The sequence below is a fragment of the Oryctolagus cuniculus genome, chromosome 20 (genome assembly GCF_964237555.1).
Source record: "Oryctolagus cuniculus chromosome 20, mOryCun1.1, whole genome shotgun sequence".
Taxonomy (NCBI): domain Eukaryota; kingdom Metazoa; phylum Chordata; class Mammalia; order Lagomorpha; family Leporidae; genus Oryctolagus; species Oryctolagus cuniculus.
Window position 1 is genome coordinate 38588821 of NC_091451.1, and position 13116 is coordinate 38601936.

General features: G+C 46.2%; 1 protein-coding gene across 1 annotated transcript in view; it reads left to right on the forward strand.

The window, feature by feature from the left end:
• The window catches only part of UNC79 (unc-79 homolog, NALCN channel complex subunit), a 265206-nt gene that overhangs the window by 191610 nt on the left and 60480 nt on the right, over positions 1–13116 (forward strand). Inside the window, exons 35-38 of the mRNA XM_070065557.1 lie at positions 2460–2576; positions 5338–5421; positions 10099–10201; positions 12725–12865. Coding sequence (XP_069921658.1) covers positions 2460–2576; positions 5338–5421; positions 10099–10201; positions 12725–12865 — 445 coding nt within the window. The remainder of the gene's footprint in view (positions 1–2459; positions 2577–5337; positions 5422–10098; positions 10202–12724; positions 12866–13116) is intronic.

Here is a 13116-nt window from a genome sequence, read left to right on the forward strand (position 1 = left end):
TCAGAAAGGCTCTGTGACTCGCCTAGAATCCTAGAATTACAAAGTCATAGATAATAAGAATTTATACTAGGTCTGTTAGATTTTGAAGCTCATGTTCTTTTTTTTTTTTTCTGGTACACCTCACTGCCTTAGAATAATTTAAATTCAGTTGTGATCGAGCTATCAACATTCCAAGAAATAGTTTCCAAGTGTTCCAAGTGACAGTAATTTGTCCTTTGTGTAGCAAAGAAGAACAACTAGTTTTGAATCTGATTGTTTTTCTTTTATCACAAAGGGTCTTTTTGAGAATTTGTTAAAATACCTACTTTCTTTATTTTTTAAAATTCCCTCCCCCCTTCTAAAGATTTTTAAAATTTATTTTGAAAGTCAGAGTTACAGAGAGAGGGGGAGACAGAGAACTTCCATATGCTGCTTCACTCCCCAGATGGCTGCAACAGCCAGCCCTAGGCCAGGCTGAAGCCAGGAACCAGGAGCTTCTCCTGGGCCCAAACTCTTGGGCCATCTTCTGCTGCTTTTCCAGCCCTTTAGCAGGGAGCTGGATTGGAAGTGGAGCAGCCAGGACAGGGACCGACACTCATATGAGATGCTGGCTTCGCAGGTGGTGACTTTACCTACTACGCCATAATGCCAGCTCCTAAAATGCCCATTTTTAAGGCCACATAATAAAATCATGAAAGTATGTTTTCTCTAAATTTGCATGTCAATTAAAGATAGTGAGGTCTAGTTAGAATTCCAAGTAGAGTATAACCTGAGATAGGATGATAAAGTGAGTACAACTCTGGTGCTAGTTAAATTTATCATAAAATAAGTGTATCACAATCCCAAAGACTGAATCTAGGCCTTTTGGATTTGGCTTAGCACATCACTGGTTTTCTGCCTCTCCTCACCATGAAAAGCATGTGTTTTGCTGCTCTTGGAGGAATAATGCCAAGTTCCCTAACTACTGAGTTAAGCATGAAGGGTTTTTACCCCCCAAGGAATTCTCCTGTCTTTAGAAACAGCTGAGAATTGGAGAAAGCATGCAACACTAAGGGTTTTCATTCCTTCTTGATTAGGAATCTGGTAATTTTTAGATTTGTGAAATCTTTTGGAATATTCCTGCTTTTGAATTTTCCTTGAAATTGCACCTTTCCAGTGAGTCATGAAACTGTAAACTTTATCAGCCAACAACAAAAACCAGAGATTAATTTAAGTAGCTGTTTCCATTGATTCAATAAATATGAACTCCAAGACACAAATATTCTCATCACATTCTTCTCTTTTGATAAGTTTATCAGTTGATTATTTTGTAGCTTAACATGCCATGACTACCATTAGTCAAAACAGCATGCTAATTACATTAAAAATAATGTTATGATTGATTTCATGCCATACCAAGTTGCTGCCTTGGTATCATGATTGCAGAACCTGTGTGTAACATCTACGACTTCCCAGTTCCTACCATCCTCTTCTATATCATGTAGTCCGTAGCTTTGCTGTTTGCAATTACATTGGAAGGGAGTGTATAGCCACAGACGTCAAATATCCAGGTGTCTGGGGCCATGTAGGAAAGCCGCACTGGCCATGGTCGGTCTCTGGCCCTGGGTGGATGGTAGGGCTGGTGAGACTGCTCTGGATGGGCCAGGAGGAGAAGAGGAGGCTCCTGGCTTAAATGTTCTTCGTTGTTTTCTGGTTTGGAAATGCTTCTAACTTAACATTTTGCTGGTGGGATATTTGTCAATGCTTCACTGCAGGATAAAAAACTTTTACCACCATTTTCTGAACCAAAGATACTTACTAGACCATACTTATGGAACCTTATTTGCTTCACGCTTTTCAAACGTTGACAGAGGCTCACATGGAGATTGGAGACAACATTGACTTTGAAATTGACGTACTTTAGTTTTAGGACCACCTCCGTGGCTGTGTGGTTCTGAGTAACATGATTTCATTTGATGCAATTCCTCACTGTAAAACTTGGGATTCTTGTGTGTTATTCTGTTCTAAAATATCAATGTACACACACATGCACAGCATACACACAGGCTTACATACATGGGGAGCTCCTGGGGATGACATGAAGACTGAAACTATGACTGCAAAAGCTCCATTAAAGAAAGTGAAGCTATAAATTCCGAGTAGTAAGTATTCTGTGTCTTCAGTCTGTTTTGGAACATAGCAGAGTGTACAAGTGAAAAAAAAAAAAAAAGACAAGAATCATCTTTCATTCTATTGTACCTGGAATAAACAGTTACAGGCTGCACATCAGTGCTGATAGCTCTGTCAGTGTCATGACCGAGTGAAGACAGGCACCCAGAGCAGCAGAGTGCCTGAGTTTATCACTTGGGTGACATCATGTCCTTCGCCAAAACTGCGAGTAGCTAATGAAGGTTCCATTGCGGTTCTGTATGGTGTGTAGACCTTTGTGTGCTGTGGGGACTGATGCCCCTAGTAATCATCTCCTAATTTCCTCCATATAGCTCAGTGTAGGCAGATGAAAAGGGGATCCCTGGGAGTTCTGACAATGAGCCAGTTAATGAAGCGACAGCTGGAACATCAGTCTAGCGCCCCCCATAACATCAGCAACTGGGACACTGGTGGGTCAAGCTTTTTCTTCTTGTTTTACCTCTCAGATTAGCTAATGTCACTTGTCTGTGTCCACTCTGCTCCCTTGCTAAAAAATAGATTTTTCTCTCATGTTCTTTGGTCAAATAATTAAAAAAAAAACACCTAAAGTGATTAATAAGTCTATTTACAATTTCTGGGTGTTCTGGAATGACATGTTCTTCCATCTAAGCTAGTCCCACTCTTTCTTTTTCTTTCTTTTCTTTTTTTTTTTTTTTTTTTTTTGTAACACCTGGATTCCATATGCTAGGTTATTGATCTGGGGAGGAGGGAGTGAAGCTATAATTTCATGATGCAAATTAAAAAATAAATGAAAGCCTCAGATTTTTGATATATTCTATTTTATAAGCTATCAAGTGCCAAAAAGTAAAGGAATATTTATAGCACTAACAATAAAAATAACACATCCCAGCTGGGTGACCTGGTGACCTGCTGGTAGGTTTGGGAATAGGAGTTGAGTGCTTCAGTCAGCAGGACCACCAACTTGCAACCACACACCCTCATGTCCTGAGACGGGACCGCACCTGACCCAGGCTTTAAAGTCGAGCTGACTGCCATGATGTGTCTGTCTGAAACACGAGCACGTTGTTTCCTCAGCTTCCTCCACATTCTGCACACATACCACCCTCTGAAGCCAGTGGCGCTGTCGTGATCCTCTTTGAAGTGCCTGCTTTTCCTTTGTTTAAAAAGATTAAATGGGTTATTTGAGTTTTGAGACCACGTATGTGACATGCATGCACTATAGAAGTGCAGGGTTTATACTGTGATGTGCTCTGAGGGCCAGCACTGGGACTCCTGTAGTGTGCTGGTTAGTACTTTCTGGCTACACGAATATGAGATTATTTCAATATTCTGCCTTATGACTAGGAACTTCAATGTCTACAAAACCCCAAATCTTGAAACTGCTATTTTTCAAAACAATAATATTGATATACATGACATCTTATCTGCCCTTGTTATTCTTCAAAAAGTAGAGAAGGCTTATCTAGATAAATCCTACACACCAGACACAACCCCACGTTTAACAGGGAGTTTCAACTCTCCTCAACTTTTAAAAAATTTTTTTTGACAGGCAGAGTTAGACAGAGAGAGAGACAGAGAGAAAGGTCTTCCTTCCATTGGTTCACCCCCAAATGGCTGCCATAGCCGGCGTGCTGCACCTATCAGGAGCCAGGTGCCTCCTCCTGGTCTCCCATGCGGGTGCAGGGCCCAAGGACCTGGGCCATCCTCCACTGCACTCCTGGGCCACAGCAGAGAGCTGGACTGGGAGAGAAGCAACCAGGACAGAACTGGCGCCCCAACCGGGACTAGAACCCAGGGTGCCGGCGCCGCAGGCGGAGGATTAGCCCAGTGAGCCGCGGCGCCGGCCAAGTCTCCTCAACTTTATACAGCTCTTAATATTTGAAAAGGCTTAGTGTTTTTCCTTTATATTATTGGCATGTTGGTGAGCAATGAATAGCCAAAAGCCAGCAGGCAAGGAAGAGAAGGAGGGGAGGTCGTGTTGCTGGTCTGGGAAGTTCTGTTCGTCCTGCGGAGGCCCGTGTCTCTCTCCTTACTGCGCAGCAGCAGCATGACGAAGTGAGGCTGCTTTGCCCGGCTTCCCGTAGGTGGACCTGGAGGCTGTGACGGTCATTGTACTTGCTGCTGCTTCCTGTAGCAGGCAGCTCTGCCTGAGTTAAACAGTTTAGATCCTGATCACAGATATAACCTAGTTTGACCAATTCAGTGGAGTTACGATTTTCCAATCCAAATTTTAATCTAAACAAATCTGCAGGATGCCAAATAACCCATTTAACTGAATTTTTCACTCTTCAGCCAGATTGCAACCTTGTTCATGTCACGGTGTTTTCTCATTTACTATGTAACCATTTACGTGCTGTCTGAACTTCTGTCAGCTGAGTTCTCCATCCCCAAGTCCTGCAGCCACCACATCCTGTTAGAGCCTCATCTCAGCCTTCTTGTTTTGAGTAGTGCAGATGAAAAATACTTCCCAAGCCGGAGTCCAGGGTATAGCCCGTGATGTGCAGTACGAAGTCAGGTGGCATGTCACGTTAAACCACACATGCTGGCTTGGAGACTTACTGTCCCCACAAAAGCAATCTGGTCCTGTAGATGCAGACACACTGAGAATGCAGCCTGGTCTCTGGGCTGAGACCTGCTCCCGTCCAGATGCCTGCGTCTCTCCATTGTGTGCGTTTGGTGACCCATCTCGTGAAGGAATGTTCCTGAAGCATCCTCCTCCACTTCTCTCCTTGCCTGCTTATCCCTGCTCCCACCCCTCCATCAAAGGCCTGACATTTCCTTCTACCAGTTCTACATGTTTTCTGTATGACCTCTCTGGCCATTGCCCCAAATTGTCCCTTACGCATTGATTGATTTGCATGAAATATTTATTTCATGGCCATGACATTAGCCTTTCATTTCATATCAGGAGATGTGAGATTTGAGCTTTGCAGGGTGGTGAGGTGAGGGGGGAGGTACGGACTAACTTGGAATGGTTTTAGATGCCCCCTGTTTTTAGTTGCATTTCATATAACTGAATGGCAGGTTTGTAGTGAAACTCCAGGCAGGCCTACTATAAAATCCAGAATGCATCCCTTCAGTGTTAATCAGTAACAGTAAGAATATCCCAAAAAAGGCCCCCAAGAGATAATTGGGTCTATTTCTTGTATGTGTTGTGGATTGCACTAAAACTGACCACACTGAAGACTGAAATGCTCTGTTTATCCACAGAACAGATACAGCCCGGGAAACGCCAGTGTAATGTGCCAATGTGCCTAAACCCTGACCTGGAGGGACAGCCGCTGAGAATGAGAGGTCAGTGGCGTCAAGTCTCAGAGCGAAGACGCTGAGAGAGGCTGCGTGGGCCCCGCCGCCCAGCAGGTGCCGAGACCTCCTGTGTGGCGGCTCTGTGCAGCGGCTCCAGCCTTTGCCCACACACCTTCAGGGACTGGGAACTTGCGGCGTCTCATCTTTGAACAAGACCAACAGAGAACTCTTCCATATAGTGACTTTCCAATCCTTGGGCCACGCAATGCAAGTCTAGTCTGTCACATATATTATGTTTTGGAGATTAGAAAATAGGTATCTATTGCTTATTCCATCTTTTCTAAGCTGGACCTCCATGGGTTCTCTAGTGTTCTTCCTTATACAGATCAGTTTTCCCTATCATCCTTTACCTTTACCTACTCTTCTGTGCGTGGTGCTTCATCTCTGTATTTCTCTGAGAGTGTTCAGGTCACGGGTGAACAGGTTCTTTTCCGCTATCTACAGTGTGTGCTGAAACCACACACTTAACTTTAGCTGCTCATGGGAGCATGCTGAGGGTCATCAGCATATTTTCCTAGTTCGTCTCATGAATATGAAACACAATAGCAGTTTATCATGACTTTTGTTCTTCTACTAATTCAGAAGGCAGGTTAAACTATCAGTGCTAAGACAACACCAACGAAGAATTGCAAGTCATCCGTTACGTAGTCTCTTAAGTAAGGCACACCTGCTTTTCTAGACCTCCCCTCTTCTGGTTCTCCCAAGGCAGGGGTTGCTTCTGTCTGACTTTTGCTTAGACTTTGGGAATGAGTAGCAGGTTCAACCATCGTGTCAGATGCTGTGACTCCTTTCATCTGTTGGGCGGGGGGAAGCTTTTATGAGTAGAAGCCAAGGTGGTCACACAAATCGTTGGTACTTGTTCATGGTCTAGTGACTTAGTAGCTGAGAAGGTGGAATGAAGGAATGGAACGAAGCTGAAAAGCCGGTCTCTCTTATAAATGGAGGGGTCCGTTGGAGCAGCTGGGGTCGACTGCATGCCTGCAGAGGTGCTTCGAGACAAAGAAACTGCTTCACAGTTTCTCCTATCTCAAAGTTTCCCAAGAGGATTTTTAACAAAATCTCCAGCTTTGAAATTGGGCTTTGGAGGGAGGTGGTCCCCTCTTTGTTCGGGTTTCTGAGGCCCCTCTGTTTCTGCTTCGAGTTCTGGGCATTTGCAAGGAGAACCAGGAGTGGCAGCTTTGGAAGTGTGGGCAGCAGCTCCGCGGTGCGGAGATCCGCTTGCTCAGTGCAGACCTCAGGAGCGACAAGAGGGAGATGAGGCCAAGCTTCCTTTCCATCTCCCCTCTTCTTGGACATTCCTCTTGCGCTCCCCTCGGCACCAGCGTTCAGGATTCCATCGACACAGCTCGTCCTGGCCTACAGGACCAGTGCTGGATGATCAGCCTGTCTGCTCTAACAGACAGCTGCTGTAAACCCTGCACCAGGCAGTCTGTGTGGTTATAGGAAAAGACAGAGCCATGCTGCTGTCGTGGAAAATATCTCCTTTTCATTGGTATTAGGTAAGGATGGGTTTGAAACCCCCGAAATCACCTCTAGTCCCTCCCTTTGCTCAACCTGAATTCTGCTTACTGTACCGTGGTGATCAGCGCAGTCTTCTGACAGCCTTGATTCACAGGTTTTTATTTTTATCGATTTCTTATGTGTCTGGTTAGGCTGAGTCCACATCAGCCTGTCCCCCATGGGCTGATTTTTTCCTACTTTTAGATCAGGCATTTGAACATCTGGTCAACATGGTCTGTCGACGTTTAAGAAATGGGGAGTTTTGGATTTAAACTTCAAGTAGCTTCCTGCTGTTTACAATACTGTCTGATAATCGATTGGCCCATTTCTTGCATCTTATACTATCCATTGATTTATGCTTATGCTGGTTATATTAGGGCAACATCTTTATGAAGCAATCAGGGATAGTTGTTAATGATACCCTTAGGTTTAGGAAAGAATGTTATCTCAGAGACAGCTGATCAATATCCCAGTGACATTGGATCCCCACTTGGGATCTTAGGAAGTGTCAGAAATGGGCCGGTGTCATGGTGCTGTGGGCTAAGGCACTGCCTGCGACACGGGCATCCCGCATCAGAATCCTAGTTGGAGCCTCAGCTTCTGATCCAGCTCTCTGCTATTGCGCCTGGAAAAGCAGCAGGTGACAGCCCAAGCACTTGGCCCCAGCCACCTACAGGGAGTTCTGGGTGGAGTTCTGGGCTCTGGGCTTTAGCTTGTATCAGCCTGGGCCATGTGGCCATCTGGGGAGTGAACCAGTAGATGAAAGATAACTCTGTCTCACTTTCTCTCCCACTGCCCCCTCTCTGTTGCTTTGCATTTCAAAATAAAATAAAATGAATCTCTTTTCAGATACTTTCCTTTGCTGTCCGGGTTTGCAGGTCTCCTGCTTCTCACGAGTACAGTTTGCCACCCTTGATCATGCAAGGAAGACTGCCGTGTGCGAGCATCCTGACTGTCCGAGGCTTCAATCTTCTTCTCTCAGATCCAAGCTCATTTCCCACCTGGCTAGACTTCCAAAAATTTTATTTTGATTTCTTTAGAAGTGAATTCTCTGAATCGTTATCTTTCTCCTATTTAAGGAAAGATCATAGAGAGTTTTCTTTTCAGCACCAAGTTACTAGTTCCTTGAGGAGAACCTTTTTTAAGAAGTTTTTTAAATTAAATTAAAAACCCAGTTTTTAATGGCCATGGGGTTCTGTGCCTTATCTCCCCTGGGAAGAACTCAGAGTCGAAGTCACTACTCTGCTGTCGGGGTGGGACCTTTTTTCTGTCAAGGACCATGTGGGTATTTATAACATCACTCATGGCCCGTGCAGAATCATCAACTCAAACATTAGCCTGCTATAGATTTATTGAATTTCGAGTGCCAACTGTGGTTGCCTTGTTGGGACAGACCAAATGATTTTGCAGGCCTTGTATGGCTCATGGGCCAGACACTCCCCACCCCTGCTGTAGAGGGTGACGTTATTGGGGCTGTCGCTTTGGGATTCTTCTGAGAAGGCGTCAGAGACTGTCCAGTACTGGTGGCTTCCTCCTCCTCCTCTTTCTTTTTTAAGATTTATTTTATTTATTTGAAAGGCAGAATTACACACAGAAAGGGAGAGACAGAGACAGAGACAGAGACAGAGAGATCTTCCATCCACTGGTTCACTCTCCAAATGGCCACAACAGCTGGGCTGGGCCAGGCTAAAGTCAGGAACCAAGAACTCCATGAGGTCTTCCACGTTGGGAGCCAAGCACTTGGGTCACCTTCTACTGCCTTTCCAGTAACATTAGCAGGGAACCGGATCTGACATTGAGCAGCCAGGACTCAAAACAACTCTCTGATATGGGCTGCCAGCGTCTCAGGCAGCAGCTTAGCCCACTGTGCTACAACTCCAGTCTCAGTGGTGGCTTTCTTAATGGAGAGGAGCCACTTCCCTCCCCGGATGTGCTCATCACTGGCATGTGTGGCCAATGTTCCTGCCTTGGGTTCCTTGGGTGGCATCAGAACCCAAAGTCCTAAACACTGTGGGATCAACTAGCTGACGTGGAGCGAGTCCCTTCAAACCACTTGCTAGTTCTTTCAGAAAAGCTTCCATCTCAAACATGAAGTCTTTTTGCTCTGCAGCTTGCAATATTAATTTCCAAAGTAGAAAACTGTAATGACAATTCTTAGCTCAAATATCTCCTCTTGCTTAGGTATGTGGGGTTCTGGCATCTCTTTCCCTTCCTAATTAGCAGCACTTTAAAGTAGGCATGAAGTTGTGACGCCAGCCATGAAGTGTCCAAGGGGGTCTCCTGGCTAGTAAGGGTCCCAGCTCACAGAAGTGTCCTGTGGGGGTCTCCTGGCTAGTAAGGGTCCCAGCTCACAGAAGTGTCCTATGTCTCCTGGCTAGTCAGGGTCCCAGCTCACAGAAGTGTCCTATGGGGGTCTCCTGGCTAGTCAGGGTCCCAGCTCACAGAAGTGTCTATGGGGGTCTCCTGGCTAATAAGGGCCATAGCTCACAGAAGTGTCCAAGGGGGTCTCCTGGCTAGTAAGGGTCCCAGCTCACAGAAGTATCCTGTGGGGGTCTCCTGGCTAGTAAGGGTCCTAGCTCATAGAAGTGTCCTGTGGGGGTCTCCTGGCTAGTAAGGGTCCCAGCTCACAGAAGTGTCCTGTGGGGGTCTCCTGGCTAGTAAGGGTCCCAGCTCACAGAAGTGTCCTATGGGGGTCTCCTGGCTAATAAGGGTCCCAGCTCACAGAAGTGTCCAAGGGGGTCTCCTGGCTAGTAAGGATCCCAGCTCACAGAAGTGTCTACGGGGTTCTCCTGGCTAGTAAGGGTCCCAGCTCACAGAAGTGTCCTGTAGGAGTCTCCTGGCTAGTAAGGGTCCCAGCTCACAGAAGGGGCGCAGGAATGGATTCTTTCCTCTATGTTTCATCCTTTTCCTGGCACACTTGAGCTCTCTGGTTTTCTTCAGTCAAAAAGCAAAGGGAGATAGAGACATCTAGCTCTTAAACTCAGGCAAACAGAAACAAATCACCCTTCCTGACTTTGTTTTATTACAGAGGATTTTCCACAATGCAATTAGGGTGTCCAAGTCGCATTCCTCTCCTCTGGAGGACGTATGAGATGCAAATGGGGCCTCTGCTGGCCCCCGGAAGCTGATCTTTATTCACTGCGTGTCTCTTTGCTGCTTAACCAGGTGCCACTAAGTCCAGCCTGCTGTCAGCGCCCAGCATAGTCAGTATGTTCGTGCCCGCACCCGAGGAATTCACCGACGAGCAGCCGACGGTGATGACAGACAAGTAAGCCCCGCAATGATTTTCCTCCCCGTGTTTCTAGAATTAGACTTCCGTCACCACCATTGTGCAAGGCTTTATGTGGTAATTTGTTGTTCCAATGGCTGTAGCTCTAAGTGTTGGTGTGCATTCGTGATTTTTAGAAATGCCTCATTACATGAGAATACTTCAGAAAGTTTGTGGAGGGAAAGCAGTGGGAGATGGCCCAGGTGCTTGGACCCTTGTCACCCATGTGGGAGACCTGGACGGAGTTCTAGCTCCTGGCTTCAGCCTGACTCAGCCTCGATCATTGTGGCCATTTCAGAAGTGAACCAGTGGATGGAATCTTTTTTCATCTGTCTTTCCATATTTCTATGTTACTCTGCCTTTCAAATAAAAATAAATATATTTTTAAAAGTTTGTGACCGGGGGCCAGCACTGTGGCATAGCCAGTAAAGCCACCGCCTGCAGTGCTGGCATCCCATTTGTGTGCTGATTCGAGTCCCAGCTGCTCCACTTCCATCCAGCTCTCTGCTGTGGCCTGGGAAAGCAGTAGAAGATGGCCCAAGTTCTTGGGCCCCTGCACCCGTGCGGGAGACCCAGAAGAAGCTCCTGGCTCCTGGATTCAGATCAGCCCAGCTTCAGCCGTTGCAGCCATCTGGGAAGTGAACCAGTGGATGGAAGACCTTTCTCTCTGTCTCTCTCTCTGCCTCTCCTTCTTTCTTGATGTAATTCTGAGTTTCAAATAAATAAATAAATCTTAAAAAAAAGTTTGTGGAAAATGCATAATTAACAGGTAAGTTTATTTTGGTGCAAAAAACTTTGAAATCCATGCTTAGTTTTTCTTTTTTTTTTAAAGATTTATTTTATTTGAAAATCAGAGTTACACAGAGAGAGAAAGAGAGGCAGAGAGAGAGGGAGAGAAAGAGAGAGGGGGAGAGAGAGAGAGAGAGAGAGAGAGGTCTTTCATCTGCTGGTTCATTCCCCAATTGGCCCCAATGGCCAGAGCTATGCCAGTCTGAAGACAGGAGCCAGGAGCTTCTTCCAGGTTCCTCACAAGGGTGCAGAAGCCTAAGGCCTTGGGCCATCTTCTACTGCTTTCCCAGGCCATAGCAGAGCTGGATCGGAAGTGGAGCATCCGGGACACGAACCAGCACCCATATGGGATGGCTGCACTGCAGGTGGCAGCTTTACTCACTACACCACAGCGCCGGCCCCCATGCATAGTTCTTCCAAGAACTTTTTAAGATTTCTTAAATGCCTGGATTTCAGAATTCCTTAGTGCCAAAATGAACTTCTCTTTTAATTTCATTTTCCATGAACTTTTTGAAATCTTGTAAAAGCAGCTTCTGTTTATGCTCAGGCATTTCCCTTTTTTAATGTGGACAAATACTCACTTGCTCATTAGCCCTTGCAATGACTTCATACCAATAAAGTCCCTTGCCCAGAAGTGTCAAAGTGTGAGGCTGGAGATAAAGTAATAAAGTAACGCATGTCCTTTTTTTTTTTTTTTTTTTTTCCATTCGGGCAGCAAAGTCCATTCTTTGAGTGTCAAACTGACTGTGTTACCTCTTGAAGCATAAAATATTGAGGGCTTGTCGGCCCTCAGTAGCCCCAGATTTCTTCTAGGAGCAAGTCCAGATGCCCTTGTTGTTATATAAGGCCTTTTAGATTAAGAAGCTATCACCGTGTCCCCTGGGGGATCTTTCCCCGATTCCCTCGTCTTTCTCAGAGCATCCCTGATGTGTGCTGTCCTCAGAGTTCGTGGCTGCCCTTCTCGTTGTGGTTTCTCTGCCTGGTAAACCCCTGCTCATGCTCCAAGACCCAGTTCAGGGCAGTTTCTCTGACTTCACCAGGCAGATTCTCCGATTAGGTATTTTTAATTTTCAATTTTGACAAATGAAGAAAATATATCTAGTTACTGCCTATCCATAGCAATAAGCTTCAAGCTGTTAGCTCAATTGGCACTCATTCTTTTTTTTTTTTAAATGATTCATTTATTTATTTGAATGTCAGAGTTAGAGAGAGAGATGGAGAGACAGAGAAAGATCTTCCATCTGCTGGTTCATTCCCCAGCAGGCTACAACAACCGGGGCTGAATCAGGCCAAAGCCAGGAGCCAGGAGCTTCAGCTGGGTCTCCCATGTGGGTGGCAGGGGCCCAAACACTTGGGCCATCTTCTGCTCCCTTCCCCAGGCCTCTAGCAGGGAGCTGGATCAAAAGGGAGCAGCTGGGACGTGAACCAGCTCCCATAGGGGATGCTGGCGTCACAGGCAGCTGCTTTACCCGCTATGCCACAATGTAGGCCCCAGCACAGGCAGCCACTGTGCACGGGCCAGATGCTTGTGAGCTGGAAGAATCTGTAGCAATCAGAGGAGCCCTCACGGTCGCTGCCTGCTGTGTTCGTTCTGTGTCTGCGATGGTAGCGGCACTGGAGATTTCCTGCTTACTCTGCTTGGAGACCTTCGCACGGTTCACCAGAAACAACTGTGGATGGTGTCCTGAAACCAGGGCTGTGCTCCTGGGGACAGTCTCCCTGTTTTCTTTGCAGATGCCACGACTGTGGGGCCATTCTTGAAGAATATGATGAAGAGACCCTGGGGCTGGCCATCGTGGTCCTCTCCACGTTCATCCACCTCAGCCCGGACTTGGCAGCCCCGCTGCTGCTGGACATCATGCAGTCTGTGGGAAGGTGAGTGTCGGCTCTGCTCCATCTGGTAGGAAAGGGTCTTCCCAAGCCACATCTTGAAATACAAACCACAGTCAAAAGTGAAACGTTCTAACATGCCAGCGCCTCATATCTCTGGGGCCAAGTCTGGCTAGTTTTTCTTTTCTTTTCTTTTTTTTTTTTTTTTTTTGACAGGCAGAGTGGACATTGAGAGAGAGAGAGAGACAGAGAGAAAGGTCTTCCTTTGCCGTTGGTTCACCCTCCAATGGCCGCTG